General features: G+C 41.3%; 1 protein-coding gene across 1 annotated transcript in view; it reads right to left on the bottom strand.

The window, feature by feature from the left end:
- Nucleotides 1-17,293, bottom strand: part of pdgfc (platelet derived growth factor c) — a 386,544-nt gene extending 369,251 nt beyond the window's left edge. Inside the window, exon 1 of the mRNA XM_048534929.2 lies at nt 16,543-17,293. Within this exon, the coding sequence (XP_048390886.1) occupies nt 16,543-16,651 (109 nt within the window). The 5' untranslated portion in view covers nt 16,652-17,293. The remainder of the gene's footprint in view (nt 1-16,542) is intronic.
- Between the last annotated feature and the right edge of the window lie 2,092 nt (nt 17,294-19,385).

Below are 19,385 nucleotides of genomic sequence, written 5' to 3'. Positions count from 1 at the left end.
AGCACCTTGCAAATCTACGATTCTCTACCTAGAAGGAGAAGGGCAGCAGATACATGGTAATACCACCACTTGCAAGTTCCCCTCCAAACCACTCACTCTCTTGGCTTGGAAATATATCACTGTTTCTTTGTTGTCACTGGGTCAAAATGCCCAGAATTCCCTTCCCAATGGCATTATGGGTCTACCTACAGCATGTGGACTACAGTTCAGGAAGACACCTCACTACTACCTTGTCAAGGGCAACTAGGGATGGGCACGATATGTTGGTCAGCTAGCGACGCTCACATTCCATGAAAGAATAAAATAAAATTGCCGATCTGTCCTAGATATTGTGCCAAACTTTGTTTTGAACCATTCCTGTACTACACCTTATGAAATTTCACTACAGTAAAGGCATTATATAATGCCAGTTGTTGTTATCTGTATGCACCCAATACAGCTAAATGTTCATTTTCACACAAAAAAAACTTTTTTTGTCTCTCAGTCCTTGAAGAAACATCTGATTTAAATTCTATGCTTTAGCAAAGAGATAAGTGTCAGGACTAACAATGAAAAGACTGTCTTAGGTGCCCTAAAGCAAGACCATGGAATGATCATGTTGCTGCTGAAACAAAATTGTATTTTACCCTTGAAAATGTACAGGTGATAGTGCTAGTTTGGTGCTAAATCTCAAACTGAGTTTCTGACTGTAATGCTTTGGAAGACTCTTAAAATCTCTCGTCTGGTCTCATATTAAGCCAGCTTCATGTTTAACATTTCAACTTTATGTGAGAAATGCTTCAAAAAAGTTATTAATATTAGACTCCTTTGCTTCCTGAAACCCCATGAGCCACAGCCATGTAGTGGGTGGGCTGCTGTAGTGATAGAATTTGGCATGTCATGTTTGATTAATGCTTTGAAACTGCTGAAACGGTTCATTGGTCTCTGATGCCTTCTTTGAGAGAGAACAAAGGCACTATTTCAGGTACAGTGTTTTTAAAAGTGCCCTTGGCTGCTTCAGTGCAGGCCTATAGCACAGTACCAAGCAGCCTGTACAGTAAGTGACTTTCTTTTAGAAAATGCTCTTTCATTGACTCTGTAAAGAAATTCCTTCAATTCTGCTTTTATAGTGCCTGCCAGATTGATTTCAACAGGTGTACAGAACAATGACATGTCTAAGTACTTTGCTTTTTAGGCAAATATGTTCATGGCCATTACTTACTTTATCAAAGACTTTGTCTACTTATTCACAGATAAACCTGATTTTTCAGACTTCTAGGGAAGAAAATCCTTCTGCTTTCAAGTTCCAAAACAGCCATCTGAAGTCCATTACAGTCAGAAACTCAGTTTGAGGTTTCCTGTATCATATACTGGACTCTTATAGCACAGAAGTCACTATCCAGTGGAGCATACCCGTCCCTGAACATTTCTCCATTCTATGAACATCTTTACACAAATAATCTGATTTGCTCAAAGTTTTGACGATGGTTTTGAACTTTTGGATAATGTCTTAAACGAGACTAACAGAGGATGTTGGCCAGTGCTGAACACAGTTTCACTCAGTACCTCTTTTATTGAGCTTCTTTCCACTGGCAACACTCTTCAAGTTAATTATTATTATCCTCTATCAGCACATGCTTAAAAGCACTTGATAATAGCATGCTGCACAAAGAATTTAAGTCACTTTGCTGTTACTGTACAATAACACCACTAAAAGTAAATAAAGTCTGTCTGATTTTGGAATGTATTTTTCTCCCTCCGCATAAACTGTTGCACATTTAACATGATTTTGGCAGCAGTAAAAAAAAGTATTGTATTTATCAGAGCATGAATGAATGAGTACTGATAAATCAGGTTGCTTGAAGTTGTGTTGGATTTTCATTCTGTGGGGAAAATTTTCCTTGACTGCTGTATTAAAATCCTGCTCCACCCTCACCCTCTAGTTTATCTTGGCTTATGTTATAACTTCAGCACTTTGAGAATTGTGTATCTTTTATCGTTTTGTAAACAGTAAACACTGAATATCGGGCATGCATTGAAATCTGAGTTGCATGTTACTGAACATAACTATCAGAGAGATCATAGAAAATTAGAAAATGAAAACTAGGAGCAGGAAAAAGCCATTCAACCTTTTGAGTCTTCTCCACCACTAAATAGGATCATGATGGCCTTCTATCTCAATGCCACTTTCCCACTTTCTATCCACATCCAGTTATGTCTTTAAATATCGAAGATTTATCAATATGTTTCTTGAATATTCTCACATTGGCCTCCATAGCCTTCTGGCATCAAATTCCACAGGTTGACCACCCTCTGGGTCGACTCAACTCAGTCTTAAATGGTCTACCTTGTATCCTGAGGCTGTGAGCCCTTGTTCCAGATGCCCAGTCAGGAGAACCATCCTCTCTGTATCTACTTTGAAGTGGCTTTGTTAGAATGTCATATGTTTCAAAAGATTCCAAACGCGAGTGAATAAAGGCCTAGTCAAGCTAATCTCTCATCCTATGACCATCTTGCTATCCCCAGTATCAGCCTAGTGTAACTCCACTTCATTCCCTCTATGGCAAGTATATTCTTTCATGTATAGGGAGATCAAAACAACATTCTCCAGAGACTGTAATGAAGTCAGCCAGAGGGTTCTCAAAGAATGAGTTCCTGGACTGAGGCTGTTAACCTGCCATTCAGGGAGGTCTGGCTGACAGATATAAAACAGGAGTGTTAGAGGTTCTGTTCACTTTGAGAGCTGGCCCTGAGGAAGTCAGACCAATGTCAAGCACTGTGCACATGTTAATAAAGGGTGACTTTGTGCTGGGATGCCAGCCTGTGTGGAGTTATTTCACACAGGACATTCCATACCCTTCTAACCACGTTTCTGTATTACTTAGTAAGACATCTCTCCTTCTGAACTCAACTCAATGAAGGCTAATATATCACTACCTTCCTAATAGATTATTGCACCTGCCTATTTACTTTTGTTAAGCAGTGTACAAGAATACCCAGACCAGTGTAGAAGGACACCAAGATCCCTTTGTACATCCACATTTTCGAATATATTGTCCTTTAAGCATGACTGCCTTTCTGTTTTTCACACTGAAGTGCATAACTTTACATTTATCCATTTAATACTGCATTGCCATAGATCTGGCACAAACACTAAAAGTAATATACTTCAGTGGTCATGACTTTGATCTATTTTGTCTCCAACATTCAGACCTCTACAAAACGGAGAGACATCAGATTATCATTTACTATAGTGCATAACAGTTGCCCATGTGATCTGGATTTGTACAATTAACCTGCAGACAAGCATGACATTCAATTTACACACATGGTTTCACAACTACCACGATAAATGATCACATTAATAAATGATCACACATTCTGCTTTAGTTTTATTGACTTGAGTAGAAGTGTCAACCAGATTACCAGAAAACCTATCTTCAAATATTGGCAGAGTTGTTTACCTCTGCCTGAATAGACAGACAAAAATCTCTGTTTCATGCAAGTCATTGCACTTCCAAAAATGTGGCATCTGCTCAATATAACACTACAATGTCAGAGTAGACTATATGTTTCTCAAATTCTGCAAAACTGTACGAGCATACTAATTAAAGCTACCACAAATGGAAAGATTGCATTCAATTAGATAATTTACATGCTTGAGAGTGCAGAATACTATATTTCCAGCTGCACTGTTCTCCCTCCAAAATTACTACTAATATTATACACCGAACATTCGTCTAATAAGATATTTATGTGCAGTGACTGCCTGTAGTATCATGTTGCTTGGTACAGTCGTTAACTGCAAATTTGTTTCACAACTCTTCAAATTCCTAGGACTGGCAGAATATAAGTACTATACCAGGTCAGAAGCTAGTCAAGTTTTTTTACTTTGTTTTTCCTCCTATAGATGACGTCGTGGTTGCAATAAACTCAATTAACACTTCAAGAATAACTAAAAATTCTGCTAGATCTCACCTTTCATGTTAGAAACCCTAAAAAAACACATAAACAACTCGTCCTTCAGATATCTACATGAAAGTGTGACATCTCCCAGCCATTTGGAACAAGTTCAGCCTCTTTTGTTTGCCAGCTACAAACAGGTGATGAAGTTTCAAAGAGAGTTTTACAGAAGCAGGAGCTGTGTGAATCTAAACGTTTGAAAGGGCAAGCAAAATGTTTTCTGCTATCAATTTCCGAATGAATCCTCTTGCTTCTAAATAATTCCTTGCATTAGAGGAGAAAAGTTTAGCTGCAGCATCATGCTCTACTGTCAGCCAACATTATACATCAGATGGAAGTGGGGATTTTCATTCAACTAAGTGGTTTACTTAGATGTAATGATATTAGCATATCTTTACCTGATTTCTCCACCCAATCCATAGATTGTGCGTTACCTTTATACCAATACAAAAGCTGACCAAAAGTACAAAAAAATCACATAATTATTCTGGAACTTTTTACATATTCTGTGTGCAAACAAAAGACACCTTGTGGAATCTTTTTACAAATTCAAAGATGAATTGTCTGTTAATTTCTAGGACTGTCATTAAATAGTGATTATGAAGAGTACAATAATGGTCTTCAAGTTAAGTTTGACCAACAAGAAACGTTCAAATTGCAGACCCACAAAAGATCATTTCTAGCAGATTGATGTACATTGTGTTGCCAATTATGACATCCCAGATGTGACAAGCCCAAATAAAAAGACTCAATGACATCATTCAATTACCCAAAGGGACTGACATGAGTGGAATTTTCCTTTCAGTCGTAATACGTGAGGGGATTATGACATCATTAGCTTAGCAGTCACAAGGGTTTTCTGTAAGTGGCCTCAGACAAGCTTGTTTTAATTTAGATCTTCACAAAGCATTTGACAATCTTTTTTCCTAACTTTGACACAATTTAAATGATACACTGTGGGATAGGAGGGTTTATTATACCCCATCTGCTTTCTTTGTTGTACAATAGGCACATTCACTCTCCTCCTAAAGCCCAGTCAGCATCATTTTCAGCTGTGCACTGGATTCTGAACAGGGTTCAGCTATGTCACAGACTCACAACTTCCAAATTCTTAACAACGAAATTGAGATTTTTGGACCAGTTTATCATTCACAACAGCCTTTGATAGGGAAATTTGTGGATGAAATATGAAACATCCTCAGTATCATCTTTGCTTGTGCCCATGCCTGGTGGCATTGACCTTTGCAATAAGAATGCCACAGCAGAATCGGGGTATGCTTCTCGAAACTTATAATTATTCCTATTTTGTAATGTATTCCATGAACATTTGCAGCTGTTTACCTTAATTACTTGCCAGGACACATCTAGCACATTGATGTAAGTTTTATTTGCAAACATGATCAAGAACAGTGAGCCAAAGACTGCCAGTAATCAATGTGAAATGTGGTACAACAATTCCTTCCAAATAGAAGATTAAATATCAGAAAAACTGTATTACCCTTTTATGCCTTTCCACAGTCCCATTGAAAAGTTGGATAAAATTTCTTACTAACAATTTTCCTCTTAGTACTTGATTTTGGCCAATTCTTTTCGGGAGATATGGATTGAACATCCCAGTTTGATCATATCCCAGAACTGGCTCAACTACATGTTAATCTTCTTCCATGTTGGTCACAAACTTTCTGAAGGCAGCTATTAAGAAGCTGCTTCTGGAAACCCCTTGAAGGTGGACACTATGGAGCAGGTGACCTTAGGAGTACTCAAAATGTAGGAAATCTCCCTGCAGCTTTGGGGAAATAAAGCATTAAAAAATGTCACATTATTGTGCCAGCATATCTCCACACTCACTTACTAGGGTGACAGAGAAAATGTCGATGCCCAATTCCCCAATCCTATTGCTGGGAGAACACCACCAGTTAATTGTGGAGCTCTAACTTGAGCAGGGTACCCAGGCATAGTCAATAAGGTCCTGATGGTATGGTATCACCTTTCCCTCACGTGGTACATTGTTGTGTCTAAATTGGTGCACAGTACTGAGGGGTAGCTGCTGTTTTATGATGCTGCAACCAATCTTACACTCCAAGTAACTTCGGGGCACCACAAAATCAATTTGTTGTAATACTTCCCTTTTGCTCATTGTATTAAAGATTGCAAGTATGATCACCATAATTCCCCAAAGTGGCACTGGAAAGCAATTGACAGTTGATTTTGAAATATTGGGAATTTTGTTTGAAGTACTGACTTTGTGGTAAAATTCAAGCAGTACTGCAGATTAAATTGGTACACCAATATCCCTCATTTTGGATAAAAAAAAACAAAAGAACAGTGGATGCTGTAAATCAAGAACAAAAACAAAGTTTCTGGAAAAGCCCAGCAGGTCTGGCAGCATCTGTGAAGGAAAAAGCAGTGTTAATATTTCGGGTCCAGTGACCCTTCCTCAGGACTGATGGTAACGTTTTCCCAGCCACCATCAGTTCTGAGGAAGGGTCACTGGACCCGAAGCGTTAGCTCTGTTTTTTTGCTTCACTGATGCTGCCAGATCTGCTGGGCTTTTCCAGAAACTTTGTTTTTGTTCCCACACTTTGGAGTTGTTGGTTAGTTCAATGAGCTGACTGGTCTTCATGTCTAGGTGACATCAACACTGCCTAGCCTATGTTGAAGCACTGTTGTTCTGTCTCGCTCTGAATTTATATGGTCCAGTCTGTCATGGTGGGCAGAGATAGGAAGAACTGCCGATCCTGGAGTCAGAGATAACACAATGTGGAGCTGGAGAAACACAGCACGGCAGGCAGCATCAGAAGAGCAGGAAAGTTTACTTTTCAGGTTGGGGCTCTTCTTCAGAAATGGCCAAAAAGAGATTACCAGAGGGTTGCAGTGGGAGACAGATCCACTGGAGGTCCTTCTGGAGTGAGGAGGATAACTTCTTCAAGGTAGGCATCCCTAGAAGAGGCTTCACAGCAGGGCTATAACTCACTCAGCTATAGTAAGAATTGCTGATGCTGGAGTCAGAGATAACACAGTGCGGAGCTGGAGGAGCACAGCAGGCTAGGCAGCATCAGAGGAGCAGGAAAGTTGGCGTTTCGGGTCAGGACCTTCTTTAAAAACGATTTTCTCTGCAGCTCCTCAAGCACACTAAAAACAATTTTCTCTGTCATGGTGGGCAAGTCTGGTTTCTGGTTTTGTACCTGTTTTGAGGAAGGGTTACCAGACCTGAAACATTAACTCTGATTTTTTTTCTTCACAGATGCTGCAAGACCTGCTGAGCTTTTTCAGCAACATCTATTCTTGTTCCTGATTTAAAGCATCTGCAATTCTTTCAGTTACTATTCCCACGTGTTTGTTTATCACATTGGTGGTTGAAAACCCACTGCCCCGACACACTGGCCACCCTACCCTATACTAGAAACACATCAAAACTGACTACAAGACTCCTACGACCTCTTGGAATAAGGACAGCCCACAAACTAACGGCCACACTTCGCTAGTTACTTTCAAAGATGAAAGACCCCATACAAAACAATGAGCAGGGCAAACCTGATATGCAAAATACCATGCAGCAACTACGAAAAACGTTACATAGGTTAGACGGGCAGGAACCTTGTCACTAGGATACAGAAACACCAACTTGTACCAAAACAGCACAACCAACTTTCCTCATTTCAATACACTTCAACATAGAAGGACATCAATTTATCTGGGACAAATTTATATTACTAGGACAAGCAAAACAAGTCAAGCATGAGAATTCCTGGAGGCCTGGTTTTCAATCACTGATGCAATACACAAACATGTTGAAATAGGCCCCATCTACATATCACTGCTACAAAATCAGAAAAGGAGACTGCCCACCATGACAGATCGTACCATATAAATTCAGTGCAGGACAGAACAACAGCGCTTCAGCGGAGGCTAGACAGCACTGATGTTACCTAGATGGGAGACGAAATGTTTGCATGAAAATTAGACAGCTCAGCAAACAAACGAACAACTCCAAACGCAACCCGAGCTACAGATCTTCGTTAAAGCATTAAATCCCACATCTGTAATATAAGCACGCAGCTTATGAACTCCAATTTCCCCTAGGTACTGCAATCGATGGAAACCGTACATTTTCCCAGATAGGAGAGGAAAAGCCAAAGGTAAAATCCCTTAGGGTTATTTACATACACCCTCTGCAGTTGTTGCAGAACCATTCACAGGTATTTACAAGCAGCTAGCTTGTCTGGCTTCTCAATTACAGAATACATGAGTCATGGGGAGACTTGCAAATATATTGCAACGTTGTTTCAGATGTGTAAAATGATAGAAATATTGGAGACTGAAGCATTCTCAAGGGCATGTATAAGAAAATGCATTATTTCTTGCTAATATGCTACTGCATTCTTTAATTGCTCAAATGGATCTGATCATTTATACAGACTGTTTCCCCAGTGGAACAGAATGTGGAGTTTGGTTTCACAATTCCCTCCTTAAAACTTGTGTTAATGCCATAGTATTTCCTTTTGTATGTTTAAGCAGTGAAATTTAAATACATTTACTTAGTATGTAGTTAATAAGAGCAACTGTCAAAAATGTTGTTTTTATAATATATTTTATTTCTGCTGATAAACATATTCTATACCCATAAATTGGTCAGGATTTTAAAAGTAATTTGTAAACTGTGAAGTACTTTAGAATGCCATGTGGATGTGAAAGGCACAATACAAATCCAAGTCCTTTCTTCTTTTAACGTATTGAGTCTGTGGCTTTCCTATTCAGCAACTGACCCAAAAGGTCACAAAAAAACTACTAAACTGACACTCACATCCAAAAGATGAGAGCAACTACTAGAAGTGATACTCGTTCCATCCTTTTAAGGGAGGAAATATTGAAAGCGTGAACAAGCTGTAGGTCCCTCACAACACTGACAATATTAACAGATGGCTTATCATAAAATAGGTTCCATCATTCAGAGATGGCAGATTCGTGCCTTTTTGGGGACGCAGGACATGTTGATAGCTCAACAGCCAACTCATGGATGTGTTTATTGCAAGTAATCTTTCTGGCAACAGTCTGTACATTCACACCACTCATTCAGTGGGCCAAAGAAACCGAATTTACAAGTTATCATGGTAAAGTTGAATTGAGAGCCTGCTGTGGATGCCGGAACAGATTGAGAAGATAGGAGCGCCTCCATTCTTCTCCCTAACAGAGGAGGATATTGCAGGGAACTGGTGGAACCCATACAGCAACATGACTATACTTGCTAAAACAAAAGCTGTTCTTCGCAGTGCTGATGCAGTCTGTTTTGATGTTGGCAGTACAGTCATTAAAGAAGAAGGAATTGATGAACTAGCAACATTCTGTGGTGTCGGTGATGAAGTAGCAGAAACGACTCGAAATGCAATGGGAGGGGCCGTCTCATTTAAGAAGGCTCTAACAGAGCATCTATCTATAATGCAACCTTCGTGAGAGCAAGTGAACAAGATCCTAACTGATCAATCCCATGTTTAACGGAGGGAATAAAGGAACTGATCGGTCAACTTCAATAACATGGTATTGAAGTTTTCTTGATATCTGGTGGTCTCAGGAGGATAGTGGGCTATCTAGCAAAACAGATAAAATGTTCCCTTAGCCAATGCGAACAAGCTGAAGTTTTACTTCAATCACCGCTAGAAAGTACTAATTGATCATTAGGGTAAGAATGTATTTTTGAAGAAAGCTTAATGAAAGTTTCCAGCACAATAATGACACACAGAAGTTAGAGATTAAAGGAATCAAAGTTTTGGATAAGCTCAAGTTAATTGTGAATAAAAGATGACAGTTTGGTCAAGAAAGCATTGGAATAGACAAATCTGAAATGACTAAAGCATCGTTAAGGGCTTCAGCAGCTTATGGGTTGCTGAGGTTAGAGAACATATCAATGATGGCTTGCTAACACTGCGCTCACTGACTTCATGGGTTCCCAATCTACCAATGCTCAGACATGTATTACTTTCAACTATGGGTTCAAAATCATCCACAGCCCTACACTTATTCAACTCTAACTTCCAAGGATTCTGACCTCTTGTGCTTCTAGTTTCTTCCCCTCTCTCATTACACATTACAAATTTGGCCTTGAATTTTTTGGGGGGAAACAATTGGGAAATTTGTAGATGACACAAAAATTGGCCACGTAGTAGCGAGTGTAGAGGATAGCTGTAAGCTCCGAAATGACAAAGGTGTGCTAGTGGAGTGGGTACGAGAGTGGCAGATGTAGTTCAACTCTGATAAATGTGAGGTAATGCATTTAGGGAGGTCAAAAGGTAAAAAGGAATACACAATTGACAAGTATATATGGAGATGGGTAGATGAAGTGAAAGATCTTGGGACGCAAGAGCACATGTCCCTAAAGGTAGCAGTGTAGTTAGATAAGGTTGTAAAGAAGGCATATGGAATTGCAGTCCTTTATTGGCAGAGTTACAGAATACAAAAGTAGGGATATAATGGTGAACCTTAGAAAACATTGGCAAGGCCACAACTAGAGTATTTCCGCAGTTCTGGTCCTCACATTATAGGGAAAATGTAATTGCCCTGGAGAGGGTGCAAAGAACATTTACTTGAATGTTGCCAAGGCTGGTGAATTGTCGGTATGAAAGAGATTGAAGAGGTTGGAGTTGTTTCCCTTGGGACAGAGAAGGCTGAGGGATGGCATGATTGAAATGTACAAAATTGTGAGAGGTAGAGATAAAATTGATAAGACGAAACGGTTTCTTTTGGGAGAAAATTCAAAACCATGAGTCATAAATTCAAACTAACTTGTGGAAGGATTAGTGGGGACATGAGAAAAATTGTTTTTTTTTAAACACAGAAGTGGTGAAGGTCTGGAATATGCTGCCTGAGTTGGTATTGGAGGCAGGGACCCGAAACTCTACTTTTAAAAATGCCTGGATCTGCACCTTAAACTATAAACTGCAGGGCTATGGGCCACCAGCAGATCAGATTAGAAAGGGCATCTAAATGAATCCCTGCTGTGCTGTATCATTTCTATGATTCTATGATGCTATTCACATCTGTGTCTTCATCTGTTTACTTTCCTAACCATCTTCCCTTTAAGGCTCAGTACTAAATTTGTCTGATAATATACTTATAAAAGTACTTTGGGATGCTTCTCTACATGAAATGTGCTATTTAAATTTACGTTGTTGTTTAGTTAATCATAACACTCAATTCTATCACATATACAATGATTGGAAAACATATAAAGAAGTAAAATACATTTGTGCTTCCTACATTTCAAACAGGAATTACACAGCAAAGATGTGCTTCAATGGTTGTAAAGCATTTTGGGGACAGACTTTGAACAGATCTAGCAACTCAAGAGTGGGCACTCATGAGGCACACCAGTACAATCTTGAATTTATGGGCCAGCATATCCTGCACTCAACCATTACCATCAAGCCAGAGGATCAATCCTGGTTCAATGAAGACTGCAGAAGGGCATAGAAGGAGCAGAACCAGGCACACCTAAAAATGAGTTGTCAACCTGGTGAAGCTACCAAACAGTACTTGCATGCCAAACAGAGTGAACAGCAAGTGACAGACAGAGCTAAGTGATTCTACAAGAAACACATGAGATCTAAGCTCTGCAGTCTTGCCACATCCAGTCATGAGTGGTGGTGGGCAATTAAACAACACAGAGGAGACCCCACAAATATTGCCATCCTCAATAATACAACAGTCCGATACATCAGTGCAAAGGCTGAAACATTTGCAGCAATCTTCAACCAGAAGTGCCAAGTGGATGATCCAATTGGCCTCCCTCAATGGTCCCAGTGTCAGTCTTCAGCCAATTCAATATACTCCACATGGCAGGGACCTAGATTTGATTCCACTCTTAGGCAACTGTCTGTGAGGAGTTTGCAGACTCTTTCCATGTCTGCATGGGTTTCCACCAGTTGCTCCAGTTTCCTCTCACAGTCCAATGATGTGCAGGTTAGGTGGAATTAGTCAAGCTAAAATTGCCCTTGGTGTCCAGGGATGTGCATGCAAAGTGGATTAGCCGTGAGAAAATGCAGGGATTGTGCAGGGCAGTGGGATGCTCTTCAGAGGGTTGATGTGGACTCAATGGGCCAAATAGCTGTAGGGATTCTATATAACAATTGGAGGCACTGGATATTGCAAAGGATATGGATACTGACAACATTTCAGCAACAGGACTGATAACTTGTGCTCCAGACCTTGCCAAGCTCTTCCAGTACAGTTACAACACTGGCATATACCCAATAATGTGGAAAATGGCACAAATCCAACTGGGTCAATTAACATCCTATCAGTCTACTCTTGATCATTAGCAGAGTGCTGGAAGGTGTCATCAACAGTGCTATCAAGCACTGCTCAGCAACACTGGCTCACTAACGCCTAGTTTGGGTTCTGCCAAGGCCTTACAAGTCCTGCCCTCTTTGGTTCAAACATGGACAAAAGAGTCAAATCCTAGAGGTGAGGTGAGAGCGATAGCCCTTGACATCAAGACCACAGTCAACAAAGTTAGGCATTAAGGACCCCTAGCAAAACTGTAATCAATGGAACTCAGGTACCAAGCTCTCTTTTTAGTAGAATCATACCTGGCACATTGGAAGATGGTTGTAGTTGTTGGAGATCAGGGATCTCAGCTCCAGGACATCTTTGCAAGAGATCCTCAGGGTAGGGTCCTAGACCTAACCATTTTCAGCTGCTTCATTCATGGCTTTCCCTCCATCATAAGGTCCAAAGTGGGGATATTCGCCAATGGTGCAATAATTTGCAACTAAGCAGTCCATATTCAAATGCATCAAGACCAGGACAATACCCAGGCTTTAGATGAGAAGTGGCAACTAACAGTTGCATCACACAACTAACAGGCAATTATCATCTCCAATAACAGGCAATCTAACCTCCTCCCCTTGACATTCAATGGTGTTACCATCACCCACAATCAACATCCTTGGGGTTACCATTAACCAGAAATGCAACTAGGCTCAGTACATAAACATAGTAGCTACAAACAAGTCAGAGGCTAGGATTAAGAGTCTCTGCAAGTAACTCGCCTCCTGAATCCCCAAAGCCTGTCCATGATATACAAGGCACCAGTTAGGATTGTGGTGAAATACTCCTGACTTGATGCAGCTCCAATAGCACTCAAGAAGTTTGACACCGTCCAGGACAAAGTAGTCCACTTGATTAGCACCACATCCTCAAGCATCTGTTTCCTCACTACCAATGCTCAGTACAGCACTATGTAACTTTTACAAGATGCACTGCAGAAATTCAAAGATCTTTTGACAACACCTTCTAAACCCACGATCACTTCCATCTAGAAGGACAAGGGCAGCAGATATATGGAAACCTCACTAACTACAAATTCCTCTCCAAGCCACTTACCAACCTGACCAACACCCTTCACTGATGCTGGGCAAAAATCTTGTAATTTCCTCCCTAACAGCATTGTGGATCAACCTACAGCACGTGGACTAAAGCAATGTTCAAGAAGTTTTAAGAAGGCAGCTCACCATCACCTTCTCAAAGGCAGCTAAGAAAGGACAATAAGTGCTGGCCCAGCGGCAAGGCCTATGCCCAACAAATGAATTTTAAAAAATACACCATGCTCATGAAAGTTACCACGTGGTAAATGCAAATCTTATGCTTCTTTTAACTAAAGCAAAAGTAATTCTGTTCTATAAAAAGAAACAGTGTTAAAATGTCACTAACTTCAAATGTATCTGGTTTCTTGTCAAATAGATTGTAGAATTATAAACTCAAAGAACTACAAATAATGGAAAGTGGAACCAAAGACAAAGGGTGCTGGAGACACACAGCAAAACGTTTCTGACAAAGGTTCAGTGGTCTCGAAATAATAACTTCATTTTTCTTTAAACAGATATTGCCAAAGATGCTGTCGCTCTGCAGCATTCTCTTTGTTTCAGATAGTAAAAGTTTTGTCTCTTCTCTTTTCTCGTTACAGATGCTGACTGGCCCTGCTATGCCATTCAGCTTTCTATTGTCGTATTTCAGCTTTCAAACATATGTATTTAATATGCCCCCGTGTATATATGTATAGTGACGAAGGATGCTGTAGGTTGCAGAGAGACATAGATGAGCTGCAGAGCTGGGCTGAGAGGTGACAAATGGAGTTTAATGCAGACAAGTGTGAGGTGAGGCACTTTGGTAGGAGTAACCGGAAGGCAAAGTACAGGGCTAATGGTAAGATTCTTAGCCGTGTAGATAAGCACAGAGAGATCTCTGTGTCCATGTACACAGATCCTTGAAAGTTGCCACCCAGGTTGACAGGGCTGTTAAGAAGGCATACAGTGTTTTAGCTCTTATTAATAGAGGGATCGAGTTCCGGAACCAAGAGGTCATGGTGAAGCTGTACAAAACTCTGGTGCAGCCGCTCTTGAAGTACTGTGTACAGTTCTGGTCACCGCATTATAAGAAGGATGTGGAAGCTTTGGAAAGGGTGCAGAGGAGATTTATTAGGATGTTGCCTGGTATGGAGGGAAGGTCTTACGAGGAAAGGCTGAAAGACTTGAGGCTGCTTTCGTTAGAGAGAAGAAGGTTGAGAGGTGACTTAATTGAAACATACAAAATAATCAGAGGGTTAGATAGGGTGCATAGGGACAGCCTTTTTCCTAGGATGGTGACAGCGACCATGAGGGGGCATAGCTTTAAATTGAGGGGTGAAAGATACAGGACAGATGTCAGAAATAGTTTCTTTACTCAGAGAGTAGTAAGGGAATGGAACGCTTTGCCTGCAATGGTAGTAGATTCGCCAACTTTGGGTACATTTAAGGCGTCATTGGATAAGCATATGGATGTACATGGAATAGTGTAGGTTAGATGGGCTTGAGATCGGTATGACAGATCAGCACAACATCAAGCGCTGAAGGGCCTGTACTGTGCTGTAACGTTCTACGTTCTATGTATGTGAGTTTTATATTTTAAGTATATGAGCGGTTTGAACACATTAAATCCAAAAACATTCAACAGTATAGTCACATACTATTTAATCAATGTCTATGTATAATAAATGCTGAATGTTCAAAAATATTTGCTGTAATATGTTACTACAGTTACACAGTTTGGTTTCCGTGGTACAGCAGTGCTTCAAACTGAAGCTGTCCATTTGCGGGCTACTGTCGTGCATTGACCAATGCCAACTCCCTGAGCCACACCCAATGCTGAAATACCACACAAAATTCCCCATTCTTGAGCATGGTCCATACTCAGACATAAACACCCAGTGTTCCTCGCATTTAGACATAAAATAATGCTTTCACGGTTTTACTTTTCAAGCAAATGCTAGGCTTCGAAAGCATGAAATCCTTTTGATGTGATCCTGTGATCTCAGCTGCAAATTGTTATACAAAATGTAGGAAGTTTTGTCATATCCATAAATCTGGTCACACGGAGGCATATTTATGTACTCATTAAAGTAATCTCAACCTTTAGTTTGGCTCGAGTCTGCGCTGAGTTATTCTATTTTTTTTCTCATTGAGGGGATGGACGTCTTTAATAAAACATAGGATCGTCATGTTTTGCTTTTTTTTATTAGCCAGTCTAGGTTGTAATCTAAAACTGCCAAGTCCCAAAACTACATAATTAAGTAGTAATGTACGGGAATTGAGAGTGGGTTTATCATGGCTTTTAACGTACCGATCTTTGTTTTGCCAAGAAGGTGGAACACAGCAAAGCACCTTCAGCTTCTCTACTTCGGTAAGAAGCAACACTAGGTTTGTAGGTTGCAGTCAAAATACTTACCATAATTTCCATCTAATTAGAACACGGATACCTGGGGCTTTACTTGGCTTTATGAAAGGAAAGACTAATGGATGATTTTGCAATGTCAGAGTGACACTCAGCAATAGGCAAATTGGCTTAAACGTTATTGCTGATTCGGTGTACGGAAAAAAAGCGTCCAAGTAAGCCCTAATGTGAAAAGGCAGAGCACGATGGGCCGAATGGTTCCTCCTGTGCAGTCAGAAGAGAAACCTTACAGAGACGTTGTGTGAGCGCTCAATAACTCTCAAGATGCGATGGCCATGGCTTTGTGAGGCCGGTGGCTGTATGTCAATGCTCTTTTGATCGCTTTCACTGGTTCTTCCAACTTGTTCGGGCTGTGAGGCCAGCCTTGTTAATGGTGCTCTTTGATCAGCGCCCTGGCTGCCTGCAGGTGCCAGATGTCATCGCATTTACAAGCAGCGTGTCTCAGTGTTTAAAAAAAACACATCAGCCCGACTGCAGAAGTACTCGATTGAAAACTTACAATCTTACTTAAGATCGACACTTGTTTTAAAAAAAGCAGTATGAGGGATAGAGAGACGGAGCCGTCCCGGCCAGTCGCAATGTATTAAAGCACTACTAAGCTGCACGTTTTTAGAGCTGGACGGACCAGAAGCAACAGTTTGTTCTGACATCGGACAAATTCAAATTTTCCACTAAATAAACAATATCCCTGTGAGGGCCAGGATCCCCAAAGTTCTTAATTGCTATCGCTTGTGCGCATTGAAATTCATACCTGTAAGTACTGGCAAGTGAGCGAAGGAAACACGCCAGGCGTTGCAAACTCAACCTTTCCACATCAACGGGAGAAAACGAGAGACTTACCGTTTTGCTCCTTGTTACTTGATGGCTGGATCTTGTTGATTTGGGCTTCCGATCCATGATGGCGGAAGTGGAGAGCCGATATTAGCAGTAATACTAATGACAAGGACATTTGGGGAGGAATGTTTGCACGCTATCAGGCCAGAGCAGACAAACAATCACCGGGCTTCTTCACACTGACTCGCAGCCGTCGCTTCTACCATGAAGGATGCCGAGGGCAGGGACCTTGATGTGCCAGCATTTCCACCAGATAATCACATAGTGGCTTCCACATTCCGATCCAAAGCACTCCCTTCTCTCTCCAACGTGCCCCGATCGCACTTATCTACTCAATGGCTTAATGTAATGCGGAAAAAAAGACAGACGGTTATGCCAGAGCCGAAAGTTTTTTTTTAAAGGCGCAGCCAAGGACTTACGCACACCTGTCAACTTTTATAAACTTCTGAGCATTTGTTTAAAATAGAAAAAAAAACTTATACGTATGAAATTGATAATCTTTATTTTCTCCTCTGCTTTCTCCTGACGCTGACAGCGCAAAACTTTGCTGCCTGAACAATCGTTTTGGAGAAATTACTTTAAAAGGTAGTTTACCAGCGAACAGCTGGGTTCTATTATTGCCGGGTACTTTCAAGTGGCTTTTTCTTCCTTTAAAACAAAACACAGAAAAGGGGCTGATCTAAGTTTTTTTTTCTCCCTTGACGTCAGCTAAAAACACAAAAAAAAGCTTTCAAGTGCTGCCTGTTGCCGTGTGCAACTAAAGGTTACAGTTTTTAACACATTTTACGCTCCCACCACCCCCCACAGCACCCAGGCCATCGCCTGCTCTGTTCAGTCTCGCTGTGGGTCTGCTCTGACTGGCCAACTGGCGACACGACAGGTGCTATAACATTGTCGGCTGCAAATTTCTCCGGGGTCAAAAAAAACTTCAGACATCAGATTCACATAGCAGCTTTAATCCTCCTTGTATGCATTGCAGGTCAACCCCTCGGACTGTTTACCGACCATTTTAGGATAACAGAGAAACTCTATATGTGTGTGTGTGTCGCTTGCCCTTGCCGAGATTGAAGGGAGGGGTTTGATCTAAAATATAAATACCAATTGCGACTCTGCAGGGAATTCCGATCGGTTTGATGACCAAATGACTGAACTCGCAATACGTACCCGGTGCTCAGTGTAAATGGAACTTTCTGTACAACTCGCTTTACAACCGGAAATAAGGATGTTAATATTCTGCGGATTTTGCCCTGACTTGGGTTATCACGGACTTTTCAAAACATTTAGTTTTTTTACCAGCGCGTCAGAGACGCTCGTTTCAAACTCCAATCATACAGATTAAAAGCACAGAAATTATAGGCGCTACATGTTAGGCAAAACGTTATATGTATCGTAAAACCGCAAATGGATTGGCAATAGTCAAGGGCAAACAGAAGAGGATAACATGTTATTTAAAAGAAAGAAACGAAATGGTGAAAATCCTGAAGTCAGGCAGTATCTGTGGAAAGGGCAAAAAAAACTGCTGAATGATTACTTTGCTAAAACAAAAGGTGTCCTAAGTAAAATTCGAAAGGCGAAGAATACAATGTTCAAGATAAACATGAACAGTTTAAGGGGCGTGTTTCCTCTCTGAGGCCAGTTTTTCATGTTGCTTGCCCTTGGCTGCAGGGCTCGCTGTCAGAAGCTCTTATTTGTTCAATAGGTTATTAAAACTTTTACTGCAAACTGACTTCCAAAACTCAAATTGCACTAAAATCTATAGCTATAAGAGTTAAATAATACACTTAGAAAGAGGGAAGCGTCACCGTTTCGGATTAGTCCTACATGGATTTGAGTCCAAAAGGTTTGTAAACTCAGTAGATTACGGGTAATTGGAAGACATCACAGAGTTACAGAGTTCTCCAGCACAGAAAAGACCTTTCTGTCCAACTCGTCCATACCTATCAGATATCCTAAACTTTTGGAAGCATTTGGCCCATATCCCTTGAAACCTTTCCCAATCGTGTACCCAGAGATAATGGGAACTGTAGATGCTGGAGAATCCAAGATAACAAAGCGTGAAGCTGGATGAACACAGCAGGCCAAGCAGCGTCTCAGGAGCACAAAAGCTGACGTTTCGGGCCTAGACCCTTCATTGGAGAGGGGGAGGCGACCGAAGATGGATAGAGTTGGGGAGGAGATAGGTCAGTCCGGGGAGGACGGATAGATCAAAGAGGCGGGCTGAGGTTAGTAGGTGGGAATTGGAGGTGCGGCTTGAGGTGGGAGGAGGGGATAGGTGAGAGGAAGAACAAGTTAGGGAGGCATGGACGAGCTGGGATGGTTTTGGGATGCAGTGGGGGGAGGGGATGAGCTGGGCTGGTTTTGTGATGCAGTGGGGGAAGGGGGAGATTTTGAAGCTTGTGAAGTCCACATTGATACTGTTGTGCTGCAGGGTTCCCAAGCGGAATAGGAGTTGCTGTTCCTACAACCTTCAGGTGGCATCATTGTGGTACTGCAGGAGTCCCATGACGGACATGTCGTCTAAGGAATGGGCGGGGGAGTTAAAATGGTTCGCGACTGAGAGGTGCAGTTGTTTATTGCGAACCGAGCGGACGTGTTCTGCAAAGCGGTCCCTAAGCCTCTGCTTGGTTTGCCCATCATAAAGGAAGCCACACAGGGTACAGTGGATGCAGTATACTACATTGGCAGATGTGCAGGTGAACATCTGCTTAATATGGAAAGTCATCTTGGGGGCTGGGATGGGGGTGAGGGTGGATGTGTGGGGGCAAGTGTAGGGTGAGGGAGGATGTGTCAGGGTGAGGGAGGAGCCCATCCCATCCCATCCCAGCACATTGCTGGTGACAGGCCTCCGG

The sequence above is a fragment of the Stegostoma tigrinum genome, chromosome 1 (assembly GCF_030684315.1).
Source record: "Stegostoma tigrinum isolate sSteTig4 chromosome 1, sSteTig4.hap1, whole genome shotgun sequence".
NCBI classification, from domain to species: Eukaryota; Metazoa; Chordata; class Chondrichthyes; order Orectolobiformes; family Stegostomatidae; genus Stegostoma; species Stegostoma tigrinum.
The sequence above is the reverse complement of the archived record's forward strand: the minus strand, read 5'-3'. Positions and strand labels throughout refer to the sequence as shown.